At 46.5% G+C, this 18550-nt stretch overlaps 1 protein-coding gene and 1 long non-coding RNA gene across 15 annotated transcripts in view; one reads left to right on the forward strand and one right to left on the reverse strand.

Moving 5' to 3' along the window:
* The window catches only part of LOC309355343, a 25617-nt gene continuing 7067 nt past the window's right edge, over window positions 1-18550 (reverse strand). Inside the window, exon 3 of the long non-coding RNA XR_014162506.1 lies at window positions 1-87. This is a non-coding gene — a long non-coding RNA (uncharacterized lncRNA). The remainder of the gene's footprint in view (window positions 88-18550) is intronic.
* On the forward strand, window positions 1551-18150 carry DNAAF3 (dynein axonemal assembly factor 3). 14 transcript variants are annotated; one of them, XM_081886006.1, is made up of 12 exons: window positions 1551-1681; window positions 5761-5844; window positions 7171-7335; window positions 10858-10951; window positions 11080-11237; window positions 11400-11576; window positions 11718-11840; window positions 12944-13066; window positions 13861-14014; window positions 15344-15458; window positions 17040-17114; window positions 17546-18150. In XM_081886006.1, exons 2-12 carry the CDS (start codon window positions 5785-5787, stop codon window positions 17739-17741), a joined length of 1440 nt encoding a protein of 479 aa, XP_081742132.1. In that variant the 5' UTR covers window positions 1551-1681; window positions 5761-5784; the 3' UTR covers window positions 17742-18150. The 14 variants fall into 14 exon arrangements, with proteins under 14 accessions (XP_081742132.1, XP_081742124.1, XP_081742127.1 ...); XM_081886001.1 differs by having other exon boundaries at window positions 1553-1681; window positions 7193-7335; XM_081886007.1 differs by lacking the exon at window positions 1551-1681 and adding an exon at window positions 1695-1812.

An 18550-nucleotide genomic window follows, 5' to 3' on the forward strand; every position in this document is an offset into this window, starting at 1 on the left:
GGTTGTCAAGCCTCTGCTTAAAGACCTCCAAAGAAGGAGACTCCACCACACTCCTTGGCAGCAAATTCCACTGTCAAACAGCTCTTACTGTCAGGAAGTTCTTCCTAATGTTTAGGTGGAATCTTCTTTCTTGTAGTTTGGATCCATTGCTCCGTGTCCGCTTCTCTGGAGCAGCAGAAAACAACCTTTCTCCCTCCTCTATGTGACATCCTTTTATATATTTGAACATGGCTCTCTCTGGATACTGTTGGACTCCCACCAACCCGGGGGGGGGGGGCAAAGTTGTTGAGATTTTTGGGCAAAATTGTTTTTGAGCTATTTTTATGGAGAAATGGTAAAAACAACATGGGCTGCCATACGTCAGGATTTTCCTGGACATTTGCTCAGTTCCTGGCCGGATGCTTCCAACAAGTGAAAGTTTTTCCTAGCTTGAAGATACTGTGATGAAAGAAGCTTCAACATCTGGATATTTGCCAGTCCTGGATATGTTACCCAATAAATGTTTATGAGGCTTCTAGTGGAATGTGATAATAGACCATAGTGGACAAAATGGAGAGCAGCCACTGGTGCAGGCAATGGCAGTGTTAGACAAAGAGGTGGAAAATAGGGGTTGGGAGGTTCATGGGGAAAGGCAGTGGACTGTGGTATTGAGGCTTATTAAATTTGAAAAAAAGTATTTATTGCCACTAATACAGATTGTCGCTGAAATATACTCAGAGTCGCAAAGTGATTTCATGCTCTTTATTCAGCTCATAGTGGTGAGGAGGAATGGAAGTCCCCTCACAGTATCTGCATTATATACATTATTTACACAATGGGCTGCACATGATTGGCTAATTCCGGACTTCTCCTGTAAGCCAATCAGGTTATGGATTCACTTCTATCTGGAGCTGAATTGGGTGGCTCCTGCCGACCAATCATACTGCTGCATTGTTCTAGGACCAATCAGACGGCTGCATTCTGAATCCTATTGTTCAAGGACCAATCAGACTGCTGCATTTTAGATCCTATTGTTCTAGGACCAATCAGACTGCTGCAGTTTGGATCCTATTCAACTCAGTACATAACAGTCGCCATCAGGACAGTGAAATTGTTTAATTATCAGCAATGGTTCAATATCCATGTGGCCCTCCATATATTGTTGTTTATATCCTACATATGTTCCATTTCAGGATTGATGTGTGCTGTATTTGTTTCCAACGGCATTGTTACGGCATAGCGTCTTCTAAAATAAATATTTTACACCTCTGTTTTGGCACTGAGGGTCGCTTTTGCAGCCTAGCACGCTCCTGTGCCAATGTGCCATCAGCAGCTTGATTTGCGAGACATTTGCTTTTGCTATATGCAACCCATTCCCGGGAGTTTTATACTTAAGACTTATGCCAGGAACCATAATGACTCAGGAACATCAAGTGGGTAATAACGTTAAAGGCGCAGAGGCAGACCAGGGCAGGATAGTCCACTCAAACCCAGGAAAACGCAGGCCTGGCATTATGCCCGCGTCGCTGCAGGCCCCGTTGCCACGGAGACAGCGTCTCCGGCCATCCCGGGGTCTCTTCCGCCACCTCTCCTGCCTCGCGCACTCATTGGCTGCCAGCCGGGCCGCAGCACGACCGATTGAACGGGGGCCTTGTCCGTCACGGGAAAACGAGGAGTTGGGGGCGGGACCTCTCGAGGGCAGGTAAAGCGGGGTAGTTTCCCCGGGGCTGCGAAGGAAAGAGGGAGGCATTTCTAGAGCGGGGTGGCTGGGAGGAAGGCTGAGACCAAGCGGGGCGGCGGCGGCTCCGTTTTGGGGAAGGGAAGTTTAAAAATGTGCGGGAAGAGGGTTGAATTTATCTTTTTGGAACCGAAGGGAATCGGGCTACGCTGGGTGTGTTTGTGTTGCGTTTGCGGGAAGTGAGGTTGCGAGGGCTGAGCGAGGTTTAGCTACAAGCCCAGCGGTGGCGGAGGAAGATCTGCGTGTGAAGTGTTGTTGTTGTTGTTTAGTCGTGTCCGACTCTTCGTGACCCCTGGACCAGAGCACACCAGGCACTTCTGTCTTCCACTGCCTCCCGCAGTTTGGTCAAACTCATGCTGGTAGCTTAGCAAACACTGTCCAACCATCTCGTCCTCTGTCATCCCCTTCCCCTTGTGCCCTCAATCTTTCCCAACATCAGGGTCTTTTCCAGGGAGTCTTCTCTTCTCATGAGGTGGCCAAAGTACTGGAGCCTCAGCTTCAGGGTCTGTCCTTCCAGTGAGCACTCAGGGCTGATTTCCTTAAGAATGGATGCGTTTGATCTTCTTGCAGTCCATGGGACTCTCAAGAGTCTCCTCCAGCACCATACAGTGGTACCTCAGGTTACATACGCTTCAGGTTACACACTCCGCTAACCCAGAAATAGTGCTTCAGGTTAAGAACTTTGCTTCAGAATAAGAACAGAAATCGGGCTCCGGTGGCGCGGCGGCAGCAGGAGGCCCCATTAGCTAAAGTGGTGCTGCAGGTTAAGAACAGTTTCAGGTTAAGAACAGACCTCCAGAACGAATTAATTACTTAACCTGAGGTACCACTGTAATTCAAAAGCATCAGTTCTTCAGCAATCAGCCGCCTTTATGGTCCAGCTCTCACTTCCATACATCACTACTGGGGAAACCATAGCTTTAACTATATGAACCTTTCTTGGCAAGGTAATGTCTCTGCTTTTAAGATGCGTGTGAAGTAAGTTGGAGATTAAGCTCGCGATGACTATTGCTGCCAAAGAATGAATGGATGCATCCCTATACGGAAAAGGATAAGGGGAAACCTGTGTGCCCCAAAATTGAAATGTTGTTGGACTCCCATCGTCTCTAACCTTTGGTCTCGCTGGCCGAGGCTGATGGGAGTCGGGGGTCCAACAAAACAGCAGGAGAGCTGCAGGTGTCCCCCCCCCAGCTGTAAACATTGGGGTGGCATCCTCCTGCACACTCCAGACTCCTTTATTGTTCCTGTAATTCCCACCCCCCCAACTCTGGTGTGGCTTATAGGGACGGAGGAGACTGTATTCTACTTGCATCACAATCCCTATACATGTCTACTAAGGAGTATGCCCTGTTTAATGCAAGGGGGCTTACTCCCAGGGAAGTGGTTATAGGATTGAAGACAGCCAAAGGTGCCCATCTAGCCCAGTATGGTTAATCCTAGGTGGGCAGCAGGCCACCAAAGGTTTAAGGCAGAAATATGCGAGCCCCCTGCTGCCAGACTCTGGATTTTAACTGAAGAGGCTAAAGTTTGAACACGGGGTCTTCTGTGTGCTCCTACCACTGAGCAGTGTGGGAGCAGGGATGGCATAGATTTATTTATCCTGGGGAAGTTGCACAAGGGCAGTGCAACAACAAAATTAGAGCTACACCCCACCTGGCAACTTTTCTTCTTGTAATAATAAAATTTGAGGGATCCTGTTACAGATCTCATATCTGTTCTGTCCTCCCACACCTACAAAATAGATTTGCTGGAGAATGGATGGAGCTGCCTTCCCCAACCCGACACCTTTCAGGTGTGGAATTGTAGTCCAAAACATCTGAAGTGCACCAGGTTGGGGAAGGCTGGAAGAGAGGCATTGGTCATCTAGGAATTTAAAGTGAGACCATTGGTCCATCTGTCTGCAGTGATTTGCAACTGGATCTTAGGCAGAAGTTTCCCCCAGCTCTACCTAGAGATGCTGGGGATTGAACCTGGTACCTTTTGCATGCAAAGCTCAGAACCCTACCACTGAGCTATGGTTCCCCACCTAGTCTTTCATGGGTACTGAATACCTATTTAGTAACAGCAGTAGAGGAGAGAGGAATGTAGGCAGGGATTCATCTCTTTTTCTTATACTCTGCAGAAATATCTATCAATCAATTTATGTGTGGTTTTTTAATTGCAATAGCTCATTCCCTGTGGGTTTGTTTTTTTAAAATACATATCCCAAATAAAGATTCTTCCAAGAGAGAGCTGAATTCTGTAAGATCATCTTGAACAGGTTAAACCATGCAAAAGTTATTCAGTTATTCAGCTGAATAAATAATTTAGTTGTGTTTATTAGGTTGTTATAGGCAAACCTTGTTTGTACCTAATAGAGCCAACAGCAGGCTGGCTTATTTGAGCTGTTGACATTCATGCTGAGTTAAGTGAACTTGCTTCAAGTCCAAATTAGTGCAGTCATATAGTGGGAGCAGGAATGGGGCTTGTGGAATATATGCATGATCACTCAGTGGGAGCTTTGCAAATGAGGGTTGACCTATGAATATGCCCCTTCATTGGCCATTTGGGGCCTTTCAGGACTTTTTAAAGGCAGTACAGCACATTCGTGTGTGCCCCGTGGGCTTCTTCTCCACATCCATCTTTGAACAGTTATGGCCTCACTGCAATAGTACCTGCTTCTTAGTTTAAAGAACAGTTTGTGATGCAGAACAGAAAGTTGTGGTGTTTAAATAAAAATTAAGAGTCTTACCAGACATGTGTGAAGCCTGTGATCCTTGGCGATTGTAATCCATCCTTGCCTTAACTTAGCCCTTGAAGCTTGCATTATTTGAAACACAAAAGCTGAGAGTGTGGAAATCAATGTGTTTTTTGTTTAACTTTTATTTATACATAAATTTCTGAAATACTAAATCAAGAAAAATCTTCTCAACTTCTTGTACATAAAATCAAAGGTTAAAACACAAAAAGGCAGAGATCAGAAGGACATAAAACGTACCAGATGCCATGCTGGAAGCCAGAGTTCAGTTTGGACCATGATTGTGCCTATTCAGTTAGCTAAGCCACCTCCTTATTTGCTGGAATGAACCAAATAAAGAGTTTATTAGAAAGTGAAAGGATAATCCCTTCTTTACCAGAAGTCATGATGGGGATTGGACCTGGCATATCGAGTTTGATACCTTCTTCCAGATCATGGAGTATCCTGAGCCCAACTTGAGTGGCATAATGCTCCACAGCACCACAGGCCGGTCCCTCCTGCTAATCTTGATGCTTCCTGGTGCAGTTTCTTCTCCATTTGATGCAGATTCCTTCCTTCCTTTTCCCTGCTCCTCGCCAAGTAGCCTTAAGGGACGGGTCTGTACCCCCTGCTCTTGGATGTACTGCATCATCTGGAGTGAATTGCTTGGATTTGGGAGCACATGGCTCAATCCTGTGAAATGTAGGGGGGCAAGCAGGTGAGGAATAGAGGGGAGCCTTTTGAAAGTAGGCTTAGCGCTCATTTTGGAACATTTTTCATGGCCCCAAGGTGTTAAGAGACAGAAATAAAATTCCAAAGGTCATCCCTTGATCAGGTCAGGCTATTTTGCAGGGGCAGAAGAATGTATGAGATCTGTTTTAATGTTTGATGACATTAGCATTTTGCCCTGTAAGGCAGCATAGGTAACAATATAGCGCTTTGATTGTTCAAAGTGCTGCACATACTTCTTGTAATCGATAACGTAATCTTAAGGTAGGCCAGTATTATTAATGGAGGCGTTGGGGCTGGCCTAATGCCATTTTGTTGATGTCGTGGCAAAGGCAAGATTTGATCCAAGGGACTTCCTGGTCCATTAGCCTCTTAGCCTGCCACACTTTAGCATCTTTATCACTCCAAATTAAACGGCAGCAGTGATATGTGAAGAGAAGGGGTGTGGAGGCCAAAGTATGTATGAGGATTTGAGAAAGAAAGCAAGATAGCAGCAGAGAGAGTAAGCGAGGCCTGGTGGGATCCCCCTGAATCCTGATGGTCTTAAATAGTGTGTGTATGTGTGTCTTACTATGTCTTCCTTGTGCTTTCTATGCAGCCATGACAGCAGCAGGAAGCGGCAATGGTTTTGGCACCACAGCTTGGTGGGGCTTTTCTCCAGCACTTGACCTACAGGCCACATGTAGGTACCACTTCTTCCACAAATATAACCCCTGCAACTTTGCTTGCCTGCTTTTTTGTTTTTTAAGCAACATCATTATTTTTATTTTTAGTTTGCCTGCTTTATTGTGAAATGGGATCTTCTCGTTTCACAGGTTGCGTGAGGAGTTTGAAACTGCTTCAGCTGATCAAATGCACCCTGTTTTGTTGTAGGCTCAATACTGAGACACAGGTGCTTTCTGAGAGTAGAAGCATCACCAGTGATACCTTCCCAGCTGCTTGGGGGCTTTCAACAGCACCTCTGTGCAGCTACCCAAAAGGCATATTATTTCCCTGCTGGGGAGATTTGGTTTAAACAGAAAACTTTCAGCCAGTGCTGAAATACCGTATATCCACGGTGTTCCTTCTGTGATTCTGTTGTAATTTGGTGCAGAATCTGAGCTCCTGAGAATGGCAGCTTCTATCTGAACTTTTTAAAAAGCTGAGTTTCTCGATTTCTGGATGTAAAGCTACATTTGAAAACGTTCAGGCAGACAAAAATACTCTAGCTGGACATTCTGTGCTTTTCTAGGGTCTCTCCTCATAGCTTGCAGCTTTGTTCTTCTGCTTCGGGTGCCTTCAGACATGCATAATTCCTGCTCTGAGAAGTGCAATTGCCACATTTCAGACACACATCTTGTTCACTGGATCAAGTTCAGGAAAAAGCCATTTTTCTTTTTTGCAGCTGAAGCTGAATTTGCGCAGCTCTGGTTGGTTGGCCCTTGCATCAGTCATGAACCCACAGAGCTTTGTTTCTTATCAGCAGAGGTTTAGTGTAGGAAGTCCTTTAAAAATGGAAAAACAAACAGCGTCCCTGAAGCATTCAGAACCATGTCACTTATCAAAGGGGCAATGAAGGCTGAGGGGGGGGGGGAGCAGAGCTTGCCTAGCAACCAAAAAGCCCTTCGTTATCTTCATATCCTGATTTCCCAACAGGATTGGTTCCCACGGTCACTTTCAATTAAACTTTGAGCATATCAACAATATACTAGGATATGGTCCGACGTCTGAAAGCCCTTCATAGAATTGGGTAGAAATAAACGTATATATAAATGGACTCTGCATTGGCTGACTGTAAAGATGTCAACCCACAGAAATAGCTCTCCTATTGAACTGCAGAGCTTTCTAGCTGTTTTCCTTCCCATCAGCCATCTCTATGTTCCTTGCGGCAAATTCCAAAGTTTGTAAAAACAAGACTTCAGTGCCGGGTTCTGGGGAATGCTAATAAATTCTGCACGTTTATTTTGCACTTTTTAACAAAATATTTCTAGTAGGAAAACAGGATTTACCATGGCTGTGCAACATGTAGAGCCATTTCACTTTCCCAACAGGTCTGGAGGCCTCTATGGAACATCTGCAGCTGTCCCAGGATGGTATTCCGGGACTGAACATCCTGCTAGTGGGATCAATAGACGGCCGTCATATCCTCAAGACAATGAGTCAGGCGCAACGGTGGCCACGGCGGAAAATCAATGTGTGTAACTTGCCTCCTGCCGCAGATTTCCATGTTGTCTTGAGCTGCTGTTAACTGGACAGCCCTTCCCTGTTCTTAGCCAAGCTTTGCGTGTCTCTTGCCTAGATAGATCTTAAAATTAAATTCTCATTATCTATGCTTGTTTAATAACAGGACAGCAGAATGGGGCAGATTCCAAAGGCTGTGAGTCGGGTGGGAAAACAGGCTTGTCTGCGTTTCCTGCTTGAGCAGCATCACTACAAATGCAGAATCCGATGTCTGTATCTATTTGCTACATTTATATACAGTGGTACCTTGGTTTAAGAACAGCTTAGTTTATGAACAACTTCGGATTAAGAACGCCTCAAACCTGGAAGTAGGTGTTTTGGTTTGTGAACTTTGCCCTGGAAGCAGAACATGTTTCACTTCCTGTTGAGTGTCTTCCATTTGTAAACTGAGTCCCCCACTGCTAGGGGAAAGCACGCCTTGGTTTAAGAATGCTTCGGTTTAAGAACAGACTTCCGGAACGGATTAAGTCCGTAAACCAAGGTACCACTGTACCACCTATCTGCCAAATTTCTCAAGGTGATTTAGATTTTTATAATATATAACTTCCAAACTAAGAGATGCAATACAAAAGGTACAGCAGCAACCTTGCTGAAGCTATGCAGGCCTAGGTTCTGGTTAGTGTCTGTGCAGGGAGACTAACAGGGAAGCCTGTGCGTATTGTGCCTTGGTTTCTGTGATGGAGGAAAGGCAACTTATCAAGGGTAATAAATAAATGTACCTTTTTTTTGGGGGGGGGGTAAATGGATTTCAAAACTGGCAGGACCACCAGGGTTGGATTCAGCTTGGATCCATTGCTGCTGGCTCCGCCCACAGAATATTACACTGCCAAACAGAGTGCTTCTAGGACTGAGTGCCGAGACACTGACACTTGTGAGAAATCAGGTTACAGGGAACCAGGCAGGGGGCCTTCCCATCAGATGTCAAGGAAATAAACAACTACCTGACTTTTAGAAGACATTTGAAGGCAGCCCTGTTTAAGGAGGTTTTTCATGTTTGATGTTTTATTGTGCTTTTAATATTCTGTTGGGAGCCACCCAGAGTGGGCGGGCTATTTGTTGTTGTTGTTGTTACATGCTTGATGTTGACCCTGGAAGGGCAGAGTCATCTCTGTTGGGAAGGACCTTGTCTCTCTTCCAGCAACTGCCTCCCTAAAGAGCCCAAAATCAGACACTGCAATGAAGCAAAGGGCCTGGGAAGAAGTTCCCATCCTTTTTGCTTTCTTCGCTTTGCGGAAGGAGAGGTTTCTCTGTTGAGCAGGGTCGGAGGAGCTGGCACTCTTGGGTTCCCTTTCCAACGGTGACTCAGGCTGCCCATGTGATGAAGTGATGCTGGCGCTCTGCCCCCTTTCCCAGAAACGTGTGGCAACATTAATTCATTCCTGTCAGTGTGAGGAGCCTGGCAGGGACGCGTTGGCAGCTGCCCATCAACGAGAGCCCCTCAGCTCAGCATGGTCAGCTCAGATGTCCCATGAAGGCCATGGACTGACACGTGTGAGGGAGGTGTGAAGTTCAGGAAGAGCATGGAGGTGGGGGGGGGGAGATGACAATTAACAGAAACAGCATCAATTCAGCCCCTTCCCCTGTAGCAGCTCCTACCAGACAACATTCACCAGCACGTTCCCCTTGCGACCTTCCTTCATCACGAGGAGATGAATCAGCGGCAATGTGTCTCACAGCCAGCATTTTGGAGTGTCACTTCATAACAAGAGGACTTTTTTGTCATCGAGGAGAGAGGAAGGAATGGGAGTAGGGCCAGGAAAGAAAGTGGAGGGGGGTATCAACTTTTCAGTTTGGGGCTCAGAATTTCTAGGAGCTTTTCTGGCACTCTTGGGTTCCCTGGGAAAGCCAGGAGGTGCAGGCTAGGGAGATGGAAGAACTCCTAGAATCTTTGCAAGGTGAGCCAATTCATTTCAAGCTAGGATGTGGGAAATTCAGGAAGTTGAGCCTCCTGGGATAGAGAAGATCTACTGAGAGAATAATGTACTGTACAGTGGTACCTCGGGTTACATACACTTCAGGTTACATATGCTTCCGGTTACAGACTCTGCTAACCCAGAAATATTACCTCGGGTTAAGAACTTTGCTTCAGGATGAGAACAGAAATCGTGCTCTGGCGGTGCAGTGGCAGCAGGAGGCCCCATTAGCTAAAGTGGTGCTTCAGGTTAAGAACAGTTTCAGGTTAAGAACAGACCTCCGGAACAAATTAAGTACTTAACCCGAGGTACCACTATATTGAGTTAGAGCTGGAGAGTCGGAACCAGGACACCTTACTATTTATCCGTGTTAGACGATTCCAGTATGCTTCCAGGGACAGTGCTGCCGGTTTCTCGGGATGAGAGCATGCTGGAGATCTATAATACCTTTGTGTAATTTCCTTTAGTTACAAATATGCGGGCAGAATGATCAGTGACCCGCAGGGGAGCAGATCTGCTTTCCTGCATCTCATCCCTTAAGAATGAAGTTGCACTCCAAAGTTTCTTCAGTCAGCTCCCAGCTATCTCTTGCTGTTCTGTTTGCTGACATTTTCTATTTCTCACGCATACCTGCCCTTACCCTCCAGCCCTGATAGGTATCTCATGACAAACCACAGAGAGATTCCCCACCTATCAAGAGACCACCTTCTGGTCATTGGTACCCATTGATTTAAATCTTAACCAGCCATTCTGGACTGTAATCATCAATCTGCCAAACAAAAGACTGGAGGACTGGCAGGAGTAACATTACATGTATACTGTATATACACTAATGCCTAGGAAGGACAGGACAATAAACTTCTTGTTTCTTGAGGGTGTTTTGGTTAGCTAGCCAGACAGAGAGTTATTTTGAACTTGAAAGCGCCCTCATTTTCATTGTGACATTTTGGGCGGCTCTAGTTGGCTCCAATAAATTGCCCTGCTGTTACTGTTGGGTTTGATGTGGATAGGCTTTCCTGACTCAGTAAGTTTTCACTCACATTTGGAATATTAGACAAAGCCTTAAGGGTTGAAAGAAAATGGAGGAAACGGTAGAACTTGAATGATGAAAAGCATATTCAAGACAGGGCACCTCCTTGTCTTCTGTGCAGCTCTGATAGTTAGGATTTCTTGAAGGAAGTGTCCTAGCCTGTCCCACCCCTGCCAAAATCGGGTAGCAGGGCACATGCATTGCAGGCAGAAGGTGGTAGGGACAGAAAAGATGGAGTTTGACTTGAGACTCTGGAGATTGGCTGCTAGTCAGAGAATACTAGGCTAGATGGTCCAATTGTCCGACTCATAAATTTATGACAGCATCTTAAGATTCATTTTCACAGGACACCTATGGAACTTCAGATTGTTAAGGGTGCCGGGAATTGTAGCTCCATGAGGGGCCAACTACAGTTCCCAGGATTCTTTGGGGGGGGACGTTACGTGTTTTAGATGTCTAGTATGGCTGTGATCTTGAGGAGAGCTGTTTAAACTAAAGCCTGCCCTCCTCACTGTTTGTCTCCTTTGCTCAGTTCTACGTGCTGGAGAACAATCTGGAAGCCCTGGGTCGGCAGCTGCTGTTTCTGAGTCTGGCTGTGGAGCCTCTAGAGAAGATGGGGCTGCAAGGTGAAGGCAGATGAAATGCTCCCTCACCATCTCCATTCCTTCCCTGGGTTCCCAGGGCTTCTGGCCCCTTGTTTACTGGGGTCTCCGGGAGGCTGAAGCCTGTCTCTTTTTCCCTCCCACCAACCAAGAGAAAAGTGAGACCTTCTTGGAGCTGATGGGGAACACACTGCTCCGAGGCCAAACAGCTGCTTATCTGCAGGAGAAGGCGAACCTCTTCATCCGCTATGTCACAGACCCTGATTTCCAGCAAGCTCATCTGCCCCTCCTTGACTTGTCTGCCCTCAAGGTAAAATGCAAGTTAATCCAGCAGGAGCGATGGAGCCATGATTGATGTGCTGTCATTGCCATGATGGGCTCGGCAGGACTCCACTTATTGTTAGCTGCTATTCCAGAGGATCCTGGAATTACTGCTCCGGTTATTCACTCACTTTTCCTCTTTGCTTGACAGTTCAAGGAGAGGGACCAGTTGGAGGCCATCTTCAAGTTCTGGCGGAATCCCGACCCGCAGACTTTCCAGATCAAGCAGCTCTGGGATCTGCGACTCCGGCAGTACCTGGGGGCCCGCTATGACTCTCGCCGCGGGGTGTGCGACTGGGACCTCAATATGAAGCTGCATGAACATGGGGTGCGTAAGTGAAACGAAGGCGGTCGTGTTGGGCTTGCAAACCCCTCTGGCTCCGCTTGGGGCTGCTGGGCTACAGAGGGAGTTGGGCTACTCTGGGAGTTACCATCTTTCTACAGTTGTGGCATTTCTTTCCCCTCCTAGGCCAAGGTGATAAACTTCCGTGAGTTTTACCGGTGGCGGGACACAGGCATGGCCTTTGAAATGCGAGAAGCCCCCTACGACATCCCCAACAAGACCTTGGCATCTGGCCGCCTCCTCAGACATGTGAGCCACCTCACTTTCTTGAGACTGGTTGTGCTAGGCCAGGAACTTGGGGGACTATCCTGTCATCCCTGACTAAATTAGCTGAAGCTTATGCGAGTTAAGAGTCCAGCACACTGGCTACACTTGGGCCTATTTTTGTGGGGTGGCAGGAGAATATACCGTAAGCCTATTCTTAGACAGGGTTACCACCCCTTCTGTGCCCCCCTTTCATTACCATTTTTAATAATTCCCCTCTTCCTTTAAGGAGCTCAAGTCAGTACAGGATGATTCCCCTTTCCCCTTTAGTTACATCAACCCTGTGAGATAGATTAGACTGAGAGAGAATGACTGTCTCAGAATCGCAAAGCAAGTTTGATGGCTAGGCAGTGATTTGAACCCAAGTACACCCCATCCAATGCGCTAACCACTGCACTGCACTGCCTCCTGTTACCTCAACAGCATGGGGGAGCCACACTGTAGCTTCTGTCATCCTTTTCCAATAGCATGAGAAGCAGAGAGGTGTGTGTCTAATCTGCAACTACCCATTCAGGATTTCTTGAAATGATTTGATTATTTTAATCTGCTTTTGCAGGTAGGTTTTGGGATGCAGGTTCTAGTTGCAGCAGGTGCAGTCCTACTAAGGGAGTAGGTCAGTTTTTAGATTGCTCTTTCCTTCTAGGACTAATACAAAATACATGTTTTTAGTCCTCCTGGATTCTGTGTCCTTTTCCCTCTCCCATCCAGTTTGTGAGCACTGTCATGCAGGATGAAAATGCACCCGTAATTTTGGCAGTCCGCAGCCATCCTCTGAGGAAGTGTTGTTTCTTGGGATCCCAACAGTTTCCACCTCTTGTCTGCAGTTACCGGTTCTCACGCTGCTGAGAACAGAACTTCATCTTATGAGCGAAACACCAGTTCCGTGTTTGGGAAAGCTAACCAAGGGAGAATTAGTGGATAGGAAAAGGGGGGCTAGCCCTTCTGCCTGCCAATTCTTCCCTTTAAATCCTGCCCCCCTTCCTGGAAATCTTTGTAATTGCTTTTCCCCAGCAGGACTCTTAAACTGGTGGGCTACCAGCTGTGGGCAAAAATGACGTATATACTGATCCAGACTTCTTGCCTCTCAGAAAGGGGAACGAATACCAGCACGGGGATATTGGGGAGACGTAGCCACAGGCCCCTACATCATTTTTGGGATTGAGGCAGAAGATCCCAGTCTGCTGAAAACGACCAATGGCATCCCCAGTAAGGTGAGTGTGGCTGCCTTTTTACCGGGCATCAGAAAAGCAACTGTGGTTTTGCAAGGAGAAGAGGGTTGATAAACAAGAAGACGATGACTTTTTGAAAGCTGGAGTGAAAACGGATTTCTCTACTGCCTCCTTCAGCCTTTGCTCCTTGTTGGATTCCTTTGCAGCCTTCCGATTGAATACTGCCCTTTTTGCCTCTTCCTCGTGCCTTAAAAGGTTCATCCACCCCATTTTCGTAGACAAACACTGTATATGTTGATCTGCTTAGATGTTGGTTTAGTGCGCTATTTAACCCGGATTTTCCCTTTCTGCGGAAAATCCAGCAAGTTGAAAAGCTCTGAAAACTGTTCCAAAAAAGTGGGGGAAGTAGCTTTGTGACTGACAGAAATGCTGGCCAATGGGAACTGCTCAAAGCATGTTTCTCCGGAACTTGCTTATGGAGGGGAGGTTGTTTGTCTATCCCAGGGGTTGTCAACCTTTTTATACCTACCGCCCACTAATGCATCTTTCTTGATGGTAAAATGTCCTTACAACCCACCAGTGCTCGATGGGAAGAGGATTCAGCTTGTGCCGTAGAACCCCCTACCACCCACCTAGAATCCCGAAACGCCCACTAGTGGGCAGTAGGGACCAGGTTGACAACCCCTGGTCTATCCAAAAAAATGCAGGCCATGTATGGCATAAGGAGGATGTAGAGAAGCTAAAAATAAAATGAGGTTCAAGGGACTTGAATTCAAAGACGGGAAAAGAGGGACTCAAATAAAAACAGATTCCGGTCTTCTTCTTTCTCTCCACAGAGTGCCCAGGAAATCTCCTTGCACAATGTCACTGCCCTGTTGTATGAACTCAGCTATAACACCCGCTATGACCCAGCAGCATCCTCTGACGAGGAGGGAATTAGTGGCAACTTGCAGGGGGCCGGTGACCATTCCAAGCTGGGTGTTAACGGTGGTGAGTAGTCAACAGGTTGATTGCCCATCATGCTATAAACCTTGGTTGAGTCAGACGTGCATCAGCTTTAAAGGGCCACAGACTTGCACGGATAGTTTGGAGCAGACATTTAGAAAGCTTTCCCCCCAGAATCCTGGCTTGTTATGTTGTCTGGAGAAAGAATCATGGCTTCTTAACCTGACTTATTAAACCAGAATTATAAATCACAACCCCTTGCCTGGGTGCCTTGGCCATCTGAGTTCTGGGGGAAGTGAAACTTTAAAAACTGCTGAAGTAAAAGAGGGGAGGGGGCATGTGAGCCCGAGGCTTGTGCTGGTTTGTTCCTGCCCTGAGCATGTCTCTCCAAAACATGGTTTCATCTGACATACAAACTGGCTCAGGCATTGCTCTCAGTTTAAGGGACTGTGAAGGGTCTTTTCCATTCCTCTCTTGGGCCAGAGGGTTCCGCAATACGCCAGTGAGTGATGGCTTGTTGGCTTGACTCGATTTTGATCTTCCCTCCGCCCCAAGAGTTCAGGGCTAGTTACAAAATGTTTATACGATTCACTGACCCTTAAAAGCCTTGCAGTCTTGCAGCATCAGATTAATAGGCCCAGGGGAGAAGAGCGGGTGAGCAAACAGATTAATACAGCATAAAGTGTTGAGGGAGATCCTTTCCAGATGTTCCAGCGGCTGGCCTCATCTACGCCAGTTCTTTGGAGCAAGAGCAGTTTGAGCAGCCACTTGGGAGTAAGAGGGTCAACATCAGTGGGATTAGAACTTTCCCCTTCCAATTCCTCATGCAGCACTTTAAACCGTAGACATACAGTATGCAGTTTCACAACCCTTCTTGTTTTCTGAGGAGGCAGCCGAATGTATGTTTTGCATATAGAAACTCCCAGATTCAGTCCCTTTCATCTGCGGTGGAAAGGCTATCAGATAGCTGAGCTAAGAAGACTTATCTGAGTCTTTGGAGAGCCACTGCCCATCAGAATGGGCATTTGTGAGTTAGATGGATCACTGGCCTTATTATATAAAGCAAGTTCATATGTGCTTGTGCCTACGTATCTCTACATCACTGATTTTTTTAAAACGGAAGATGGGGTGTGATCTAGATAGATCAAAATAATAAATGCATTTTGAGACTATCACCCTCCAGTATCCTGAACCGCTTGTCTCTATTTCTATACTCTCTGCTGAGTTGCAGAATAAAATTCTCTGTTTCTAGCCACGTTCCCTGTCCGCAAAATAAATATCTGCTCCTTTCCCTGCCTTCTGTTGCATTGGCCTTGTTGTTTCTCAGCCTGGCTTTTTCTCTCTTCCCTGTGCGGTGTGTTTCCTATGCTGCAGGGCCTCCTTCCGTAGAAGATGCCAGAGTCTGCTTCTTGCCTCTCAACTGCCTCCCTGAGCTCCACCACAAAGGCAAATACCAACAACTCTTCAATCTCATATTCGTCTCTTGCAGGTAGGAATGGGCTGAGGGCACGGGACTGCTGGGTTGGAGGCATGGGGAAGAGAATATTGCAAGAGTCTGGACTCTTGGGTTCCCTGCCAAGAAGTAGGAAGCAGCTAATAGGGTTGGGAGGCAGGACATGGTTTATCTAGTTGCAAAGATGTTGGCCTATCTAGACTGGTGACATCATCAAAGCTTATAATTCCCTCACTTTGAATACAAGGCTATCCAGCTCATTGGGTTGTATCCAACCCATTGAAATGAATGGACCTAAGCTAGCCGTGGCCATTAATTTCAATTGGGGTACATTGAGCAGAACTAGCATTGGATGAAATCTAATATAGTGCTTGGCTGTTGTGTAGCAAATGGAGTGCCATTTCCCCCAAAGGTACTTCCCAGTTTAGAACACAAAACAAGATTTTTGCGAGGGTCTGTGCATCCCTGGTCAGCATTTAGCAGGCCAGCCACCTATGGCCTGCACCCTTTGTTGGTGCACACACAAAAGGTATCTAATATTAGCCCTTTACCCTTGATGGGACTCGCTCATTTCTGTGAGTTAGTGACCAGACCACACAACCAGGTTTGGGGAGTTTCTCCTGCATTGAGGCCAACTCTCTTAGGGCGCTACCAATTGACCTCTTCTTTATGGAGCATTTATGCTGATTTGCTTGTGGCGTTGCATCAAAGCAAGTGTTATCCCACACTGAGAGCCAGCGTGGTGTAGTGGTTAAGAGCGGTGGACTCATAATCTGGTCAACCGGGTTCGCGTCTCCACTCCTCCACATGCTGCTGCTGGGTGACCTTGGGCCAGTCACACTTCTCTGAAGTCTCTCAGCCTCCCTCACCCACAGAGTGTTTGTTGTGGGGGAGGAGGGGAAAGGAGAATGTTAGCCGCTTTGAGACTCCTTCGGGTAGCGATAAAGTGGGATATCAAATCTGAACTCTTCCCCTTCTTCTGCTTCTCTCCAGTGCATTTTCCTGTCACTTTCTTTATCACAAAATTTCTTGTCTTTTGGGGAAGTGGACTTCTTCCTCAAGAGCTCCCAATCAGTTATAATTGCGCCACCTGAATTTGCCATCTGAAAATAGCAGCCATCTGGAAGCCTCTATGGGCTGTCTCCAGTCTGTCAGTGCTTTGCAGAAGGGATCAAGCACACATTGGCACTTGAGGTTAGCGCCTTTAAGGTGGATCAGAGGGCTCTGTTGCCCTAGCACTACAAGTTCACTTTTTATTTTAAAAAATGGACTTCTTGCAGTCTGGAAAGTGACAAGGAAATGCACTGGAAAACGTGGGATGGACAAATGATTCATGCAAAGACATATAAAGACCCCACAAACAAATGAAGATGAATGCTCATTGTAATATGATCACCCTGCAAATAAATCAGAATGATGGTTAGCAAAAAGACTGGGTATAAGCTAATCGCCTACATTTTGTCGAATGAAGCACATGCCGTTAAAACTCACCATTACTTAGTTAATTCCAAATTGTGTAGAGGGCAGTTTGCCATCACTAGACTGGACAGCAAAGTGGGTGGGTCCTCAGTCTCTTATTTCTACGGTCATCACTTCCTCCTTGCTTGTCTTTTGTAGCATGGTGCATGTCCTAAAACCAAATGTCAATCTGATTGCAGCCCCGAAAGCCACTCTTATTGTTGAGCTGACAAAGTGAGTATTATTTTCTGCATCCTCTCTTGGGAAGCTGGCCCGCTATGGATGTGTGAACATTTGTTCATTAGAGCATGTTGGAAGTAACAGTTTTTCCTGGTACTGTACCTTCCCCTAGCTGTTCACATCAGCACAGCTTCACTAGTGTCAGTTTCATTTCAGTTTGTGTGCACATCAGGGGGTGTTAACAGGGGATGCTAGCCAATTGGGAGATTTGGGAGTACTAAAATAAATTACCGGGAGTGATCCAGTGGGGTGCATTGGTTCCTTCTGAATGGAGCAGGCTGGTACAGACAAGGGCCAGAACCACCTTGGGAGGGCTGTGGGGCCTAATTAAACAGAGCAGCTCATTAGCCAGGGTGTTTAATGGGATCCAGGACCCCTGGGTTCCCCACACCCCTTACTCATCTGTCCACTTGTTCTTTTCACAGCTTCCTGCCTGACCTCCACAAGGAGCAGGTCTCTGTGTTCTCCTCTCAAGTAGCCACACAAGTGGCCGAGGCAGGATTTGTTCCAGTCCAAGCAGCAGAGAAGAAACCCTTCTCTTTGTTCCAGCTTGGGCATCAGGAGGCTGGAGAGATCTGTAATGAAGTCCCTGCGCTCGAGATGACAGCGCCTGGTCCCTGAGGTTCCCCCTCTGTACCCTGGTTTCCTTTATAACCATTATTTTTAAAAGAAAAATATTTAGTTTCAGACGAGAGTTTCTTGTGGAATCGGTACAGCTCAGTCACACAAACTTTTCTTTTCTTTTTTACATTTAACCTTGCTATGGAAAATCCGAGAAGTACAAACGACGCATTATGCATGTACAGTCACTGCTGATATCGAATCTCATCAGTGTTTGGGGGTTTTTTGTGGGCCAGTTGTCAGGTGTGGTGGCATTTCAGCGGTTGCTTTCGGGGACCCCTGCTTTTGTTTGCTCCTTAGCTGAGCTGTTTTGTTTCCAGCGACTCCCCAATACCAGAAAAGTTCATTTCCGCCCATTGCTGTGTCCTGGTGGGACTTTTGATATAAAAAATAAAAAAAATTAAAAGGGTTGTCTTGCACAAGTCCTCTTTATCAGAATTTTGGTAATTTGTCGCTGCTGAGGTCTGTGAGGCTGGGGAGAGGCGTTTAAAGATGAAACTTCAGGAAATAACAGTCCTAGGCTGTGAAACTCCCTGGCTGAGGGAAACAGGCATCTCGGTTTTTGTTTGTTTCTTTGGTCTGCTGGCACCTTATTTTTTTTTTTTACTGTTGCTGGTTTGGTTGTGGAGGCAAGTGGGGAACTGAAGATGCTTGCTTGTGCTACCTTTATTTGTCCTAAAGAGATCACCCTACTTCCAGATACCGAAAATCCTGTAATAGGGACCAGTCCAAGGTGCCAGAGATCCCCTGGAGGGAGGGGCAAACTCTGTCCTCTCCCATTCAATTACTCACAAACAAGGTAACAAAAT

This window comes from Podarcis melisellensis (assembly GCF_964234715.1).
Source record: "Podarcis melisellensis genome assembly, chromosome: 13".
Classification (NCBI taxonomy): Eukaryota; Metazoa; Chordata; class Lepidosauria; order Squamata; family Lacertidae; genus Podarcis; species Podarcis melisellensis.

Coding starts and splice junctions, on each gene's coding strand:
- DNAAF3 (XM_081886006.1), top strand. CDS start 5,785: ATGGTTTTGGCACCACAGCTTGGTGGGGCTTTTCTCCAGCACTTGACC. Junction 5,845..7,170: donor ACTTGACCTACAGGCCACAT/GTAGGTACCACT, acceptor TGCAACATGTAG/AGCCATTTCACTTTCCCAAC. Junction 11,841..12,943: donor CTGGCCGCCTCCTCAGACAT/GTGAGCCACCTC, acceptor CTTGCCTCTCAG/AAAGGGGAACGAATACCAGC.